Genomic DNA, 19,106 nt, shown 5'->3' on the forward strand with positions numbered 1-19,106 from the left:
GAGGAGTTCAAATCCCTTCGTAACTACCCGCTGTGGGACCCCACACAAACTCAAGTTCTGATGCCTCTGAAGGTCTCCGTTTCCTCATCTGCATAATGGAGATATTATCCACCTCGATGAGAATTGCAAATAGTACTCAGCAGTGCTCAGTGAAAAAAAAAGAAGCAGGAATTCAATAAATAGGCCTTCCCTTTGCGGTCAAGTTTCAGCTTAAAGTGGGCCCTTCCTATGCAAGGACGAACCAGCTTTCTCTCAGCTCTGAGGGCCTGTCAGTGTCACCAGGGTGACCATTTCCAGGGCCCGGGATACAGGTGTGTAAAAGAATTGAACGTCAAAAGGCTGAGGACATCCTCCCTCGAGGAGATTTTGTGGTTTTGGGACCTGCTGGCCCCACAGAGTTCAGCTAAGCCAGCTTTCAACTTGAATGCGAAGTGATCACTCCCGCCTTCCCAGGAGGGGAAGACTGCAGAACCCAAAAGGTGACCCCCCCCCCCACCCTGAGAGAATCCCAGGGCACGGGATCTAAACAGGGGAGCCCGTGCTGCAGACGCTTTGGCTGTGGTCACAGTGGTAACTGTACTGTGACGTTTCCCATGGGGAGGTAGGCAAGGTGCCCCCTCCAAAGGCAAGGGAAATGAATGTGGGGGAGAGCTGGGGGTCATTTGTGTAAACACTCCTTCCTTGGAGACTCTCCTTCCAGAGGGCTTGTTTGTTTGAAGCACATCTGGAAGGCTGTGGTTTTGCATCACTTTATGTGGTGGCCCCACCATCCACACCTGGTTGGATAACCAGGGCCCCCCACCCAAACCAGGGAGGCCTTCGGGTGACTCCCCCCACCCCACCCCCAGGACCTTCACAGGCGCTGCCTGCCTCTGTCCCTCTACAATGTGACTTTCATCTCTAAGAAAGAGCATCTCCCCGCTTTTGAGAGGTTGGGACCCTTGGCTGAGGCAGGCAGACCTCCCGCCTCATTAGGACAGGGTGAGAGATTGGTAGAATGAGCTCAGGAGCAGAGTCCTTTACAGCCATAATTCCCTCTACTCAGAAATGAATGAACTAAGTTGATGGAATCGGGGCCCCAGCTCCTAGATCTGGTACTGATCTGGGCAGTCCTGAACCCAGCATGAATTCAGATCGGGCTCCAAAAGTCAAGATTTCACTCTCTGCAAAATCTGTAGGGTGGGGGTGGGGGGGTGGCATGGGGGAAGGGAATCAAGAAAGTGGCCTCGTTCATATGCTCAGCTGAAGGCGACCACTGCCAAGGAAAGAGTGGCAGCTCATAGCACCAGGCACGGGGAATTCAAATGATGTTCATCTCGGAAACACCAGTGCCTTCCAGGCCAAAATATGGGGTGTGTCATAGGGAAGGGGTCAGAGATATCCCATCCTCCACAGGAGAAGGGGCATTGGGACCCCTGGGCACCAGACAGTGTGACGGTAGCAGGAATCCAGGTGAGAGACCCTCATGGGGTGAGAAACACTGGTCACCCCCGCAAAAGAAGTTTTCCAGGAAGACAGAAGAAATTCTTATTGCACCCATACGAAGCCACAGACACAAATCTCTGAAAGGTAGTAGCATTTTATTTAGTGTTGTAGGAAATTTTAGGTTACTTCTTAAAAACACAAGCAAAGAAATTCAAAATTCCCAAAGTAACAAAGCAGGAAGTAAGAATTCTATAATCCAAAGATGCTGGGTGAGCTTTCAATCAGAGGGACGAAGAGGTCAAGTTAGTAGCTCAGAAAATAGATACTGAGAAACCACAGGGTTGAGGCTGGTGTGGACACTGGGGGTTAAGCTCGCCGCCCTCCTAAGGCAACAGACCCCTCAGCCTTGAGGGACCATTAGTGAGTAGTTCTAAAAGAGAAGAGGGGCAGGAAGGGAAGATGTGCCTAATTTCACATCAAGTTGCCTCGGGCCTCCAATCAGGCAGGTGGCTGAGTGTCATGGACCCCCCTTCCCTCCATACCTTTCTGGGCCCCCACTGTTAGCACAGCTGGAAACCACACACATATCCCACTGACCACACACACACCCTCCACTCAGGATCAACGGCTGTTCATGTGGCAAAGGGCAGACTTTCCTGCTCCTCCATTCTGCTACCTGGGGAGGCCGACACACAGGAAACAAAAGGGGTGGGCAGGACATCTGTCAAAGTCCAAGGACTGAGATGATATGAAACAACCTGGCAAAGGACTGACATTTTTTTTCCAGATGCTGACCTCCAACTGAAGTTCATCACGAGGTGTTTGGTATTTCATCAGTTGCTTCCCTGAAGTACTGAATGTGGGGGGCAGCCAGGCAAGGCCAAGAAAGAACTGCTCTTGCTTCAGCAGAGCACAGCCTCCTCCCAGGGCCCGTCCATTCAGTAAGCATTTTCAGCAGCTCGAGGCTAATTTAGGCTCTCCTGGTACAGACAGCTGGGTGTAAGCCCTCAGACCCACGCTGGCTGCAGGAGCTCCAGCCCTCCAGTCCACCTGCCCCTGCGAACAGCTCAGAGCAGGCTCCAGCTTTCCTAGCTGAGTTCTCCCTCACAGTAGAGTCCTCAAGGACAGGTGTTAACTGGTGACCTTGAGAGGTGCAGGAATGCTACCCGTGGAATTTCTTTTCCAACAGTGGTAGAAACCAGACACCATCGAAGTAGATTGTCCTTCATTCTCCAGAGTTCTCAAGTGGCATCTCAGTGCAGAGGAATTCGCTCCTCCACTCAGACATCCCTCTCAGAGACCGGGTCCCATCCCGGAGGTTCTAGCAGCAGGTCTTTCCACAATAACCAGCTCTCGGGAAGAATGCGGGTCTCCACAGCAGCTCTTCCCAGAAGAAACCACTCAGCGCCCCCGCCACCCAGGGCACGTGGGTTATCACAGTCAAAGTACACTGACGTCAAGTAAAAAACACTGCAGAACAAATATATACACGTACATTTGCAGAGTTCAAGTGAATATCCAGTTCTCTTTATAGGGATGTAAATAAGTGTCGTGGCCCTACAAAAATACAAGTCGTCTGGGAAGTTTACCGTGGTCCCCAGGACTGTAGGAGGGTATTAAATAAAACCATTATGGATAATTAAAAGTGAATTAGCTACATCAAGTTACAGTATCATCCTTCAGATTAAAGTGCTCCAATATTAACTAGTGTGGCAGCAAACGTGACCCTGAAAAGGGATCCGGCTGCCAATCACCTTGCCTCTGAACTTCAGTGGAACAAGAACGAGCACAGGAGAAAGTTCCATTTAACAACCGCTCTCATCTCTAGCCCCCTGGCCCATGACCTTCTTCCCCCAGGGGAGATGCTGGGATTTGATGAGATTCTGTCACAGCTGGGAGAAAAGAAATGAGTAATACAGAAAAGATTCTAATTCCAGTATCAGGTTACCAACAATGAAATTACCTGAAGACTCTGAACTGGTGCTGTTAGTTAAGAAGGGGGCGAGTGTCCTAGTTTAAGAAAAAAAAAAAGTATGTTGATCTGGTTTTAAAAATACAGCCATCTAAAAATAGGTATCATCTCCCCTGTCACAATTTTATAACAGGGGGTGGGGGAGGGAAACGCCAGGAAGAGCTGCCGGGGAACCAAGGAGCCGGGCGAAGGCACGGGGCAAAGGCCAACGGATCCCGCTGCGGTCGCTCCGTAGCTGGGGAGACCGTTTTAGCAAGTGCTTGGGTCCTCCGATCCCTAATCAAGGCACTGACTCAGCGGCTCCAGCCAGCAGGGACCCTGCGATCACGAAAGACGGGACTTTGACCAACTCCTCCCAAGTGCAAAGGGACTCTAATTCCCCTGGGCTACTTGGCATACCTCCACAGACAGGCCCTCTCGATGGGTCACGAGCACGTTTTCAGGCTACAGAGTAGTGGAGGCTGATGTTTGGAAAAGGCAGCTTGTTCCAAATCTCAAAGGCATACTCAGAGGCGCACCCTAAACGCCTCTGCTCCAGTCAAAACAAAAGACCAAGTCCGAGGAGCCACGGAGGTTTCCACGGTGTCAAAACTTAGCGTCTGCAGCCACAGGCCACACCTGAGCTACTCAAAAGCCAAGAAAGTATGTGCAACACAGCACCAATGGCCTGGTCCTTGTCACCTCACCCCAAGCTTTAATGACTGGGGGAGACATACTTTAAAATCTCAGTATCAAAGAAAGAAAACCCCATTGTTAAAGATACATTAATATGCCCAGCGCCATCTGAACCTCTAGGCCAGGATCAGATCTTATGACCGGTCAGGGAATAAAATATTTACAACATGGTTAAAGGCACAGTGGCATTTAAAAATAAAACCCTGGGAATGTACAGTAAAAGATTCATTGTAATAATTAACCTGGCTCCCGTGGGTGGGGTGGACTCCTGCCAGATAACAGGCGAGGGAGATGGCGATTCGGAGCCTGGGCGCCGGCTCTCAGGCACCCCGAGTCCTCGGGAACAGGTGGAAGCAAATTCATAAAAGAGTCTCAGTGCTGGAGGCTGGCGATTCACATCCTCCCTGCCTTCTTGCCGACCTGAGAGGGAACCCGGAGGATGCTGGGGGTCTCCTCCATGACCCTGACCAGCAGGTTGTCGATGTAGTCTTCCAGCTGGCGCACCTGACACTCCTTCTTGCTTATCATTTCCTTCTGTTTGAGGACCAGCTGGATCAGCTCGCCATGGGTCAGCTGCGCGTAGGCGAACTCGGGGTCCGAGGGCTTGTATTTCTTTGGAGAAGGGAGAAAGGGGGGAGAAAAGTGATAAAGTCAGCCAAGAAGTCAACATCTAAAAGAAATCGCCACACAAAAGAGGTAGCTTGCAGTGATTGAGTCTGTGATCTGAGTCTCCTGGGAATTCGTTTTTGATTTCGGTAGAAAACTGATGACGGACGAACTTTTCTGTAAAAGGGCCAGAGAGCTGGTATTTCAGACCGTGTGGGCCACAGGTGGCCTCGGTTTGTCTTTGTTGTTTGGTTTGGTTTTTTGTTTTATGACCTATTAAAAATGTGAAAACCATACCAGGCTCACAGGCTGCAGACCCCTGGACTAGACTCCGGGCTTGGGCTTTAGAGATGCAATGACTGGTGGTCTGTGAACCCCGGGGCTGGCACAACCAGACACCCAAGCGGAGCTGAGCCCCAAGCTAAGGTGACCTGTGAAGAAACCCTCGTGGCAGACAGTGCAGGAGGCGACAGTCTCCTCCCAAAACAACACGTGCCCATTTATCCCAGATGGTCTGCTGCTGCTTTGGCTACACTCAGGAGATCTGGTGATCAGGGAGATGCGCTGGCCCTCGGGGACCCCACTTTAAGTCACCTCATTCTCGAAAAAACTATGCAGAGTCAAAGCCAAGGGCCACCATCACAGCCACTGCTAGCGCCCCCTCTGGGTACAGTGACAGTGGCCTCTGCTGGGCTGAGCAGCCCCCGTCCTGACCAGCGCAGGGGCCCCGAGGAGTTGAATTTACAGTCTGGGATGACTGGCGTCTGACTGCAAACTGCCCAGGCCCCAACCGCCAGGAAACACAAGATAAGGATTATATAAAGTAACGTGTTGTACGAAATCTCCAATGAGAGGGGGGAAAAAACCCCAAACTAGCTTTACCCCAAACTAGCTTTTCCCGAAACCTGTGGCTCGGATTCATAACTTTACAGAGACGAGGTCGGGGGGCAGCCTCAAGACAGTTTTGCCTGCAGAACTCTCTGAGGTAATCATTGCCGTGAGGGTCTAATGGTTTCACTAGGAAGGCTCAGAACCATCTGATCCAAGAAGCAGCTACGTGGAGAGTAGGGTCAGCCCTGACACATCACGAGAGAAGGCCCTGTTCAGTCCAGCGAGGCAAGCTGCCTGCACGCCAACCAGAATTCCGAGAGAAATCCTGTCCCTCTTGTCCTGTCTGCAAAAAACAGCACGGTGACGGCCACACTAGCTGAGAAACATGCCTGACACTTCCAAACACAGAGCAGGTTTTAACCTCACACAGGCGGCACAGAAAGGGGTGAGACGATGGACCTACGTGTCAAAAAACTGCTTCTCAGTTTTAATTTTTTTTTTTTAAACCTGTTGAAGGCAGACATTCACAGGATCCCCACTTCGGACCTCCATCATCCTATTTGTGACTTTCCAAACAAACCTCAACCAAAATGTTGCATGTCTGGGAAAGACTCTGGAGATTGGCTGAGCAACAAGGTGAATGTACTTAACAGTGCCAGAATGAACACTTAAAAATGGTTGAGAGCATAAATTCTATGTTACATTTATTTTACCACAATTTTTTTTCAAAGTTGCATGTCTGTTTACATATGCTATCAAAAAAAAAGAAAAGTAGTCTTTGTAAACAATAGCCAAGAATACATCCTCAAGGGGTTTTAGATCATACCTCTGGCACAGAAAGATTTATTCAAAAATATCGATTACATGAGATGTTCTGCAAGAGAGTTTGGAGACAGAAAGAAGCAGTGGCGGACACCTGGAGAGGCGGGGCCAGGTTCCCACAGTGTCTGGGGCTTCACCTGAGTGCTGCGGTCCAGAGTGCTATGACCTGCTCCAGGTGCTGGACAAACGAGAGACCACTGCTACACAGGTGATCGGGACAAGCTTCAAAGATGGGGTAACCTCTGAATTAGACCCTGGAGATGAATTAAAATTAACTCCCCCCTCAAATAATGGGATTTTGTTTTGAATTATAAAAGGAATATTTACTTATCACAGACAATCTCAAATCTAGAAGAGGGAAAAAAGTATTACCCATAACACCAACAGCTAACATTTGGGTCTCTTTCTTTGTTATTCTTCCTGTTTTTTTGTTTTGTTTTGTGTCTTTTTGTGGATATTTTTGTTGTTGTTTTTCTTTTGTTTGGTTGGCTTTGTTTGTTTGTTTTTGTTTGCTTGTTCGTTTTGCCATGCTGCGTAGCTTATGGGATCTTAGTTCCCTGACCAGGGATCAAACCCAGGTCCCTGGCAATGAAAGTGCCAAGTCCTAACCACCAGACTGCCAGAGAATTCCCTTCCTGGGTTTTCTTTATGATATGTTTCTACAACTTTAGCATCATACGGAATCAAGCTTTATAGTTTTTTGAAAATTATTATTTTGTGAGCATTTTCCCATCATTAAATTTTAGAAAAACTGCTTTTTAAATGGATGTTTTAAATTGTATTATAGTTTAACCACCACTCTGTTGCTGGATATTTAGGTTGGTTTCAATTTTCACAATTATATAATAACATTTATTTAAATGCATGGGGCCTCCCTGGTGGCGCAGTGGTTAGGAATCTGCTTGTCAATGCAGGAGACACGGGTTCGACCTCTGGTCCGGGAAGATCCCACATGCCGTGGAACAACTAAGCCCATGCGCCACAACTACTGAAGCCCTTGTGCCTAGGGCTTGTGCTCCGCAACAAGAGAAGCCACTGCACTGAGAAGCCTGCGCACCACAACAAAGAGTAGCCCCCGCTTGCCACAACTAGAGTGAGCCTGCAAGCAGCAACAAAGAGCCAATGCAGCCATAAATAAATTAAAAAATTTTTAAAAATAAATGAATGAACATAAGAACATAAATCTTTGGTCACATCCCTAAACATTTCCTTAAGACAAATGCACAGAACTAAAAAGGCATGCACACTTCTGGTACTTCTTACAAACTGTCAAACAGCTTTTTGATTTGGATTCTGGGATCTAAAGAGGAAATGACATAGGACTTTGAAATCATTAGAAGTTCCGATTTACATGATGACAAAAAAATTAAAAAGTAATCCAGCAATTATAGAAAGTGAGCAATGGCCACGGAGAGGAAGAGGTGCAGAGAAAACACCCATTAATCCAAGAAACAATGGTGCCCATTGTCACAGATTTCCTTCCAGGATTTTTACATTGGATTTTCCCCCCATAGTTGTACCAATAATGACGTATATTCAAATTTGTACCCAACTTTTCCCATATAATGTGACAGATGATTTTTGGATCTAGTTGACTGTATTATTTTTAAATGGAAGTGTGGAAGCCACCTGAATAAATAATACATTCCTAGTTATTAATCACCTAGAAAAGATGGTAGTCCTAAAACAATAACCAAAAAAAAAACCATTATAGTAATGATTCAGCTAGCTTTTCATAACTTTAGCTATGCAATTTCTTTCCCTAACCTCTCTCTCACTTTGCAACATTCCAAAGAGTAGTTATTTTTATAAGTACTGTTTATACCTTAGTACCAAGCGTCTGTTCTATGGTCGGCCAATAGCCGTCTCCAGGAATCTTTACATATTTACTCAGAGTAGTTACTAGGTATGGTCCAGACCAACAGCTTCATTGCAGCCAGGCGGCGGGGGGGCAGCAGCAGGGCTTACAAATCATGAGCAAAACAAGCAGCCGTTGCCTTTGTTTTAAGGCAGGTTACACTCAGTCAGGGTCCGGAGATAAGCCCCTGACTAAATGAGCTTCAAAAAGTAAACAGAATGGGAACCAAGGGTCTTGCTCACTTCCTGAAGGCTAGGTGTTTGTTACTCTTTGGAGCCGAGCTGCATTCCACAGTAAAAGGAAGAGGGGATGGGGGGGCCATTAAATGACTCTAGTTTTCATTATCGTCCCTTTCATGCTGTTCTTTTGCCCAATTTCCTCGTAAGTATCGTTAACTCCGGGAAGACAAGTGCTGCCTCCTCTACACAGCCACAGACGCCGGGCCAAGCTGAGCTGGTGAAGATACAGTCCATCTTTAGGCTTTGGGCTAAAACACTGCAGCCATGCAGTTCTGGCTACAGCTGGTCATTTTGAGAATGATGTTTATAAGTGATGCCCGGTCAGCACGGACTACGGGGAAGAGAAGGCAAGATGGCCAGAAGATGCCACCTTGTTTTCAGCAACAGTTCACTATTACTACTCAGCCTCTTGACCCGAAACTCAGATCTCTGGCTTTCAGGGGACCTTCAGCCCAGCTCCTGGAGGCAAAGGTGCAACGGAGCCAGAGCCATCAGCCACTGCCCGGCACTTACAAAATGCTTGCAAAAGTGAAGGAGACATGAGCAAAAGTTTTATTTTTAAAACACAAAAACTGGGACTTCCCTGGAGGTCCAGTGGTTAGAATCCGCGCTTCCAGCGGAGGGCGCACGGGTTCGATCCCTGGTCGGAGAATTAAGATCCCACATGCCTCACAGTGTGCCCCCCCCAAAAGAAAAACAAACAAACAAACAAAACCTATTTGACTCCTTAAGTTCCTGGTTCCATTAAATCTATGATTGAGTGAAACTTCTAGACGCCTGCGGTAAAACAGAAATGAAGTTCATGTCTCCCAGATGCGGTCCCCAGCAGTCGGTTAGGAAATTCCTCTCCATGTCTGAGACACAACACATCTCTGCTCATTACCGGTCCCCTGTCACGTAGTAGAGATCATACTCCTCCGTCCGTGTCATGGTGAGTCAAAGACCAGAGGTCCGCAACAAGGCAGGGCTCTGAATCCCTCTGATTTTAGAACCAGAGAGGGCAGGATGAGGACACTCTCCAACAGAGATCATCTGGGGGGTTGGTTCTGCGGGGAGGAGCTACGTTTTTAAGTGTTGGCCACTCAAGCTATTTAAAGAGCAGAGATCCTCTCACTGAGCAATAGTCTTCCCGGAAATTCAGCTTAACAAAATCATCTACAAGAACCAAAAAGTCCTATGCCAGAAATTATTGACTACAGTGTTATTCATACTGAAAAACAGAAAACAAGCTAAATACCCAGTAACTGGGGAGCGGGTAAGTAAAGACCGCATAACCGTTTCAAAGAATAATTAAGTAGCAACACGTGGAAGTGTTTATGATATGATACTAAGTGGAAAAGAGGATTGCAGATTATTTCCCTGCAGGTGATGGAGTACAGAGAACCATCATTTTGCTACCACCACGTGCCTCAGTGGACACCGAGGCCTATGAATGGAAGGTTGACAAGGAGCAGGAGGTGTACGTGGTCTGAAACGAATTCCCCACCGATTTCTTACTAACTGTAAAGGGAAAAAATAGCAACTTTGCACTGGAGAACCTAGCAAACACCTCCTAAGCTAACAGAGAGTTAACACTCCACTAACAGGACAGGCTGGTGTCACGGGCTCTTTACACAATGCACTGGGAAGGGCACATTATTTCTAAAGTTAATTCCTGCTGAGAACGCCCAACCTCCACCAAACCACAAGGAGGCATCAGACAAACTCACACTGAGCAACTTTCTACCACACAACTGATCTAAACTCTTAAAAAAGGTCAGTGTCTTGAAAGACAAAAAAGCCTGAGGAATTATTCCAGAATAAAAGCCACTCTCGACCCGAGACAACACACTGGGTGACCCTGGACTGGAAAACAGACAAGCAAGGGCACTACTGGGTGAAGCTGAAACACGGACCACAGATGAGAAAGCAGTATGACATCCATGATAATTTTCTTCATTTTGATAAATGCCCTTATCCTTAGGAATCACACACCTAAGTATTTAGGGGTGAAAGGAGCACGACGTTTGCAACTTACTCTCAAATGATTCAGAAAAAATATTTGTGTAGATACACAGAGAACGAAGAGGGAGAGGGTGAGGAGGATAGAGCAAATGTCAACAGTTGGTGGAACTGGGATGAAAAGTATACAGGAGGTCTTCATGCTATTCCTGCAATTTTTTTAGAGTTTGAAATGACTTCAGAATAAAGTTACCAAAAAGTCCATCTATGCACTGATTACAAATGCAAGAATTTTACATTCTTGCCAAAAGATAAAGGACACACGGGAAAAATGAGAACATCCAATTTGCACGGAACAGAGGGCTGATCACATTTTCTTCTTATTAGAAAAAAGCACTGGTATTAATCATGCTGCTTGAGACACGACAACATTCAATGATAGCCAAATAACCACGAGGGGAAAAGTAAGAATCCCAGGGAAAGTCTAGGGGCTTCCAAAGATCCTCCAAAGACAGACGTGTGGTTAAGTCACCCCCGGTGTTACCTGCTGCCTTGGGAGGTGTATGTCATGGTGACTTTGACAGCGGGTTTCCTAGATCCCTCACTAACCTGCCTACTTCTAGAGAAGACATACCTTCATCATGGCTTCGTTGATGAAGTTCTCACTGATGATGGTGGCAGTTCCCGAGCTGGAGTTGGTGACCTTGGTGGCTGTTGTGTTCATCGGCTTCACGGGATGAAGCCTAAAGAGAAGGGGGAAAGGACCCTTAGGCGTTTATGTAACAGCAGAACTGGCAGAACCGAGGGACCACCTCTCTCAGAGGTGGCAGCCAGGGACAGAGGTGGCGGGCGAGCCTGGGGACAGGCGCGCTCACACCTCTGGTCCCACACCACGCCAGTGTTCCTTCGGAAAGGAAAGCAGTCTGCGCAAGGCAGTCACACACATGCCAATAAGGCAGGTGGACCCTTGGCCTCGTTACCAGCACCAGGAGAACGTGAGAGATGGCCTCCTGTTCTCAGGGGCAACTGCAGCCTAGGACTCCACGGTGGGAGTCCCCGCAGAGCCCTCTGCTCCTCAACAGGAAGGAAAGGGCTCAGAACAAACAGGCCAGCTTCCCATCGGGCGATGCTGAAAGTAAGCTGTCCGCACTGCAGGGTTCTTCTGCTCAATCTCAGCTGGTTTCTGAGACTATGAAATAAAATACAGCTCCCAGAGCTTGTCTGCAAGGAGACCTCCAAATCAGATTGTGCAGAACAATCCCTAATCTGTCTTTGAGGACAGCTGCTACTAAGTTCTTGCTACAGAGTTCTGGCTACAGACGCAGGGGTGCCTTGCACTGCTCGCGGCCCAGGTCACAGCCCTTCCAAAAGGGGCCCTTCTGGCAACACTGACGGATGCACCACCCGAACAGCAGTGCGGTGAGCAAGTCCTAGCGCCTGGAGACAGGAGCAAAGGGGGCATGGCTTACACTCAAGAGGACAGACTTCCCCCGGCTCTCACCTGTGCTTGGCCGAGCTGCCTGCAGCGCTTGGCGGAGCCGAGACTGGCTGTGTCTCTGAGGGTGAGACCCAGGCCTGAAGCAGCGGCTTCCTCTTGCCAGCATTTTCCACTTTACCCGCGGAGCCCTCGGCTGTGGCTTTTTTTTGAGATTCTGCTGTACTGGTGTGGTGGGTGTCAGAGTGCACAGAGCTAGGAAGAGAGCGTGTGGCAGGAAAGGGCTCAGAAAAGGGGGGGCTGGACACAGGGGAGTCCAGGGCAGGGGCTGGAGGCTGACCCAGCCTCCCATCTTCCACTGGTTTTGCCTCCCCGCCATCACCGGGGCCCGGCGGCTGGGGTTCCTGAACAGCTGAGGCCGTGGCCTGCTCTGCAGAAGCTGGGGTGGGTGCTCCAGGTGCTCCTGGCCTGGGGTCATGCGGGCCCCCTGCTGACCCGCTGGCCTCCCCGCTGAGCTCAGCACGGGAGGGCCACGTGCTCGGGGAAGAAGCCCCTCCTCCCAGAGCTGCCACCTCGGCCGCCCTTCTGTCGTCTTCAAGTTGATCTCCTCTCTCATCATCCGACGCCACTTCGGGGATGGAAGGCAGGCTCAAGTCCAGATAGGCCACGGCTGGCGGCTTCGCCTCACAGGTGGACTGCAGGCTGCGCAGGGGGTCAGACAGCAGACCCTCGTGGTCACTGGCTTTGCTCTGGTTCTGTGCCATCCGGGTATCGTCTCCCTGACTCCTGAAGAGGGGACCGTCTCTCCCGGAGCTGGCCGCACGCACAGGGCACCCTGAGAAGCTCGCCTTGGAGGACAGGTGGGGAGGGCGAGTCGCCAGGGCAGCGGGTGGGGGTCCAGCCACTGTTGCCCCCTCCCGGGAGTCTCCCGTGTCCCACACGTTTCCAGGGGTGGCCCCTTGTCGCGTCGGCTCCCGGGGGTCACCTCTGTCCCCATGGACCAGTGCAGGGGCCTCCTCCTCCGCCTCCTCCATAGAGAGCTGCTCCAAAAATGACACCTTCTCCTTGATGTGCTTTCCGCCCTCACGGGCATCCAGACCCATCTCTTCCTGTCTCTGTGTCACAGAGTTGAGTGGGGGCACCGACTCCCCCAGCTGAAGAGGGGGCGCCACTTCCTTAACTGCAGGACTCATCCCGCCACCCCCACCTGCGTCCCCACCACGTGGGGGCTTCCCAGCGGGGCTACCCATCCCGCCTCTTCTGAGCGCCAGGGCGGATGTTACTTCTTGAGCCTCATCAGATGAAGGGATGTCACCTTGTGGTTTTTGCTGGGGAGACCCCAGACGCTCTTCTTCTTCTTGCCCGGCTTCAGGCTGCATCCGGAGAGACTGTCCTGCGTCAGCAGCGCTGGTCTTCCCCACTGGAGGGTCTTCTGTCCCTTTCCCTGCTGGAATGGGTGCCTGCTTGGAAAGCGAGCCCACGGCACAAGGAACAGTACTGGGCACTTGGGTCAAACTCTCCTTTTCCAGCTCTGGTTCAAAGAGGGGAGGCGGTTCTTCAGAACTGACCTCGCCCATGTCTGCGGAAGGCCAGTGCTCGATGGGAGTAGATGTGGAAATGGGGGCCACTATGGGAGAAGAGAAAGAGTAGGAGCCAGAAGGAGACTCAGAGGACTGTGTCTCTGAATCACGCCCCAGTTGAGAAGGGACAGGTTTCTGGACAGAACTGGAAGGGAGGGCAGAGAGAGAGAGAGGAGAGTCAGTGGAAGGAGGGGGCCTGGGTGCGGGCTGAGCCTCCGGAGACACTTCCGGTCTGCAAAAAGGACAAAATAAAATCTGCAGGTCAGTTGCAGATGCAACGTGAGAGACAAAAGACATGTAAAAATACAGTCTTTCCAAAGGCGAGAACTTTTTTTTTCATATTGGGGGCAGTACCTTGAGACGTTAAAGAAGGAACACCAATACTTAACCCACAAAAGGCACATTTTTATCACCAAGCACATCTGCCACAGAAAGGTCTGTTGCAATAGAAACAGGTAAAGATCCAAGTAAAGCAACAGCCTGCAGTCTCTTTTGGTGATAAACAAAAAGCACCTAAAAAGTGCAAAGCCGTTAAGGCGCACCACAAGGCAAGAGGCAGATTTTGAAGAGGAACTGTGTGTGTGTGTGTGTGTGTGTGTGTGTGTGTGTGTGTGAGAGAGAGAGAGAGAGAGAGAGAGAGAGAGAGAGAGAGAGAGAGAATCAAAGTAGGCAGAATCTCAAAAAAAAGTCTCTCCCACCCCAGCCCACAGGAATACTGTGACTGTGAATGTCAGTCATGCTGAGAAGCAGAACCCCGGCTCTGGCGACAAGGTGCAGAGGAAACACACACACACAGAACCCTTCCAGGCACACTTGGCAGTGGACCAAGGGTCTCCTGTGCCAGCAAACCCACGCCAAAGTGCAGGACAGATTACATCTGCCTCAAAGGGAATATGCGGGAAGGACTCACTAAACCCTGGTTCTGCACACACCACCACCAAAACCTGGTGTTATTCCCATACCGCGACACTTGGAATCTGCTACAAAACCAGGGCATTCCACTGTGCTCCACTTATCTCACTGAGATGAACAGACCAGTTCTATGTGCTTTTGCCAGAAGCAAAGATGTGTGCAGAGAAAATGCTTGCGGCAAAGATGTCTGGGGCAAGATGCTTACAGGGAAAATGCCGGACAGCAGGCAGACCACGCCTGCTGGCAGTGGCCCCGGGCTGAGACGCATCACTGCAGTCTGTGCAGGTGGGCCAGGCCGGCAGGAGGGGCTGGCTAAGAACAATTTCTACAGCGACCACCACGAACCAGCAAGCAAGGTCTGTTCTAACGTAGGCCTGGCTGCTAGGCCCCCAGGACGGGCAGAGACTCACCGGGGTTTCACGGCTCTGGTCTGGGGAGCCCTGGGTGAAGGAACAGGTGGTGCAGGTGTAGCCTCAGGCTCTGGGGCAGCTTCTGGTTCTGCGATCTGAGCGTTTTCAAAGGGGTTCGGGGCTCTGCCCCGTCCAGAGACAATGGCTGCAGTCTCTTTGTCCAACCTCTTCACAGGGTCGTCCACTGGCCCCGGCTGGTCCCCCCTGGCTTTGACTGCAGCAGGGGTGCCTTCTCTCTCCTTCGCGGGGGCGGCCGGCGGGCTTTCGCCTTCACTGCCCTTAGCAGTGTCCTTCTTCCCCGTCACCAGCGAGAGCAGAGAGGACTTCTTGTTCTCCTGTTTCTTGCTCTCTTTAGCTTCCTTTGCAGCCTCCAAGGTCGTCGGAGCTGTGTTCTCCCGAAGGTCCCCGCTGACCTGCAGCCGGTAGGACAGCAGAGACATGGCCTTGAGGGAGTCCTTCGTGGAAGACTCGGGAGGCACGACACCTCCTTCCCCAGGCTCCTTCCAAGGCTGAGAGGCCAGGTTTTCTGTAGATGAGAACAAACGCTTCTTCCTGAGGCCCTGGGGGGATGGGGAGGAGGACGGGGAGCTGTCCTTGGTCTCGCCCTTGGCTTCCGGCTGCTCCACGTAGACGTGGTTCCCGTTGATACAGACGTTTGAGCGGGAAAGGACGTCATTCTTAGACCGAAGGCCGCCCAGGAAGGAGAGTCCTTCCTTCTTGGGGAGGCTGGCATTTATCTGGTTCGGCTGCTTAGGATCCGCACTTGCCATGGTCTTGTGAGACAAGACTGCGGGGAGAAGAAACAAGAACCAAGGGCGTGAGGCGCGGAGGGACCGGTTGGCAGCCAGCGGGGCGGGCGGGAAGGGGGGGCTTTTGTCCCTGCATCTCTGAGTACACTTGCGGTTGTCACAGCTCGGGGGGCTGTGCTACCGGCATCCGGCGGGTGGAAGCCAGGATGCTGCTGTAGACCCTACAGAGTACAGGGAGGCTCCCATGACTGAGAATTATCTGCCCAAACTGTCAGTGGTGCTGAGGTCAAGAAACCCTGCGTGGAAGCAAGGAAGAGGGCAGCGCTCCTGGTAGAGGTGCAGAATCTGGCCAACAGTGGGGATCTGGTCATTGAAACTGAATTTCAAAATACCCAGTTAATTCAGAGTTAAGGGAACTGGATTCTTTGGCTTTCATTAGGAATGTCTTCCATGGAAGCTCAATATAAACACCCAATGAATTAATGAAATATCAGAATTACTATAAGTTTCCATGGTTTTATCCTTAAATTAAAAAAAAAAAAAAACCAAAACCCTACGTGCATTCATTCTGTTAGCCCCCAAAGCTTGTACTAATGCACATCAGTTATAGAGCCACACATTATGCAGAAGGAATTCACACATCCCTAGAAACCAGAGGCTCAGAAACAGAGACGGCTTCCTAACCAAGACTATCCATCACCATCACCACCACCTTCATAACCAGCAGCACCGTCACTTTAATAACTGAGGAGCTGAATTAAAATCTTTCTTCTAAGATTTGTTTCTTCTCTCCCAAAGCAAAGTAGGCTAAGCTGAGGGAGAGGGGCCAGGTGAGGAGGAGGAAACTCACCGTCCGAGGCAGAGGAGGACTCGTCCTCGTCCTCCCACCGGGACGGAAAGTCTCCAGGACGAAGCAGCACTTTATCTGACTTTGAGGTCGGCAGGACGGACATGGACTGGGAAAGCGGAGTTCTCTGCAGATTGGACTTGGAAAACAAGGTCTTGATCTTCGACTTCTTCTTCTTGTCTTTCGCAGGAGACTCATCATCGCTGTCAGCCGAGGGTGTCACGCTGGGGACGATGGCTGACACGGTATCTGACGCGCCATCCTTGTTCTTCCCCTTGATCTTGTCCTTCAGTTTCCCAAGTGGATTCCGAGACTTGTCCTTCATGGAAAGGTCAAACATGCTGGCGGTCATGTTGTTTCTCATAAACTGGATGTCAACTTCAATTTCTCCCCGCTCTTTATTCTTCTTTCCCGGTTTGGATTTCAAGGTATACCACCTACAAGGAGAAAGGCTGAGAGGTTACCTTTGAAGTGAAGAGCCTGAAATGATGGTCACAGTCCCCTTACCTGGCCTTGTAACAGGGGAGAGCCAAATCTGCCTACATGCAGGATCTGTTCCTTTTACTTTAACCTTTGCTTCCCACTGCTTTTGTTCACTTAAAGGATACTGTCTATACACAATGGCCTGCCTCAGGGAACCGTGCCCCTCTGCCCAAACGTTAAACCCAAGTGCCTTTGTTCAGGGAAACATCTGGACGTGTCCACCTGTGGATGGCTGCGAGAAAGAAGAAATTAACACATCCCCTCCCCGAGGCTGGCCATTCAGAGGACATTTGCAAAATGTGTGTCCTTTTTACTTTACTTCCTCACCTCCTCCTGTCTCAGTGCTGTAAAAGAAACTGGCATCCAAACCCTGATAAGATGGTTACTTTGCGACATTAGTCGGTCATCTTCTCCGTCTGCTGGCTTTCTGAACAAAGTCATATTCCTTGCCTGTCATGCGGCGAGCAGAGTGAGCCTGGACTCGGCAACCACCTCTCCTCTCTGCTACTAGCAGCCTCGCAGACAAACCCTGTGTTCTCTTCTTTGGGGAGTGGGGGGGTGTGGTGGGGGAGGGCGGAACTTGTAGTTTTATTTCTGAGAAGACATCCACTAGGCAGGATCTGATTCTGTACTGAGTACATAGTCACCTAAAATCGAGCTATGTCTAAGAATAAAATAGACATTCCATCAAACCATTTCCTATGACTGGTTTTTTCCTTCAACGGGGTAAAAATGCAAAGATCACACACAAACAGTTACGAAGGCAGAGTGCAAATTTACAAGAGAATCTCAGAGAAAAGCAAGAGTTTACAGAACAGTCCCTGCCAGGGAGTAGTGGAAACTTTAAGACAGAGCACAAAAGTATTTATTAAAGAAAAGTTTAAAAAAGAGTGAAATAAGCCAGTCGCAAAGTGACAAATATTGTATTCCATGCATGTGAGGCCCCCAGAGGAGTCAAATTCAGAGACAGAAAGGAGAAGGGTGGCTGCCAGGGGCTGGGGTGGGGTGAACTGGGAGTTAGTGTTTAAGGGGCACAGGGTGTCAGTTGGGAAAACAAAAGTTTTGAAGCTAGATGGTGGTAATGGTTGCATAGCAATGTGAAAGTGCTTAATGCCATGGAGCTGTACACTTACAAATAGTTAAAATGGTCACCTTTGTTACAGAAACTGAGAGGAGGCACTCAACACCAGCTCAATAATGAGAAAAAGGATATTTCAAGCATGATTCAAGTATTTCGCTTGGTCATTTGCAAACTACTTCACGATACGGCAAATGATATTATATCAGCCCGACTCCACGGAAAGACAAACTTCAGAGAGAAGAAACCTGCCCTGGCATTTTCCATCAGGTGAACTGCAAGAATGTGAGCCCGGTGAGTGGCAGGCCCTCCACAGAACACACAACTCCAAATGCAGGACCGACCCACAGCTGCCCCGAAGTCACCCTCACACACCACAGTCTGATGCTCTTTTTGGTGACCTATTTAACAGCAGAGGGCTGTGGACTTTAAGGAAATGATGGTTTTGCCCAAATAACACAATTTCCTCTTTCACCTCAGCCTGTCTTGTTCACAGGGCAGATCACTGCCCCCACTATCTTAGCTTATTTTACACTTAAAGGGGCAGAGGGAAGCAGAAACACACTTAGAAACGTCCTCCTTTAAGTCTTACGAGAATGACATGAAGTGGATAGTATACCCACTTTACAGATAAGGGAATCAAGGCTCACAAGTTTGGTACCTGGTACAAGGCCTTGCAACTGCTAAGAGGCACAGCCAGGGCTCTGAACCAGCTCTGTAATTTCCCCAAAGCTCCTTTCTCTTACACCAGGAGTCCAGCTTACCACTCTCTCCAAACTCATCTTCACTGGGCCATCTTTTACAACACACAGAAAAGAGGGCTGAAATTTAAATTCTTTTTGAGGAAGGCTTACGCTTCCAACTTAAATGTCCTAAGATGAAAGAAGAGAAGGGGGAGAGCCCCCATAGCTGGTATCAGCTATAAATCATAAGGCTGCACATAAAGTATATAACATCATCGAAAAGGACTCATACTGGATTAACAAAATACAACCAAGACCTGGGAAAATGACGTGAGCTACGATTTTGGATCTTTAGGAGAAACCTTTCATGATTTTTAAAACTACAGTCCTGGGGACTTCCCTGGCAGTCCAGTGGTTAAGACCCTATGCCCCCTCAGCAGGAGGCGTGGGTTCGATCCCTGGCTAGGGGGCTAAGACCCCACAGGCTGCACAGTGTGGCCAAAATAAAATAAAATAAAACTACAGTCCACCCCTGGAGGAGGGGGAAGACGCAAGGTCTT

General features: G+C 49.7%; 1 protein-coding gene across 2 annotated transcripts in view; it reads right to left on the bottom strand.

The window, feature by feature from the left end:
* Nucleotides 1–2,930: 2,930 nt before the first annotated feature.
* Nucleotides 2,931–19,106, bottom strand: part of RAB11FIP1 (RAB11 family interacting protein 1) — a 28,617-nt gene continuing 12,441 nt past the window's right edge. The window contains exons 2-6 of one of the 2 annotated variants that reach the window (XM_057696809.1): nucleotides 16,306–16,739; nucleotides 14,707–15,493; nucleotides 11,871–13,616; nucleotides 11,004–11,112; nucleotides 2,931–4,684 (exon numbers count right to left, since the gene is read on the bottom strand). In XM_057696809.1, the coding sequence (XP_057552792.1) occupies nucleotides 4,466–4,684; nucleotides 11,004–11,112; nucleotides 11,871–13,616; nucleotides 14,707–15,493; nucleotides 16,306–16,739 (3,295 nt within the window). In that variant the 3' untranslated portion in view covers nucleotides 2,931–4,465. The remainder of the gene's footprint in view (nucleotides 4,685–11,003; nucleotides 11,113–11,870; nucleotides 13,617–14,706; nucleotides 15,494–16,305; nucleotides 16,740–19,106) is intronic. The other variant, XM_057696810.1, reaches the window with a different exon arrangement.

This window comes from Hippopotamus amphibius, chromosome 10 (assembly GCF_030028045.1).
Source record: "Hippopotamus amphibius kiboko isolate mHipAmp2 chromosome 10, mHipAmp2.hap2, whole genome shotgun sequence".
In the NCBI taxonomy this organism is placed as follows: domain Eukaryota; kingdom Metazoa; phylum Chordata; class Mammalia; order Artiodactyla; family Hippopotamidae; genus Hippopotamus; species Hippopotamus amphibius.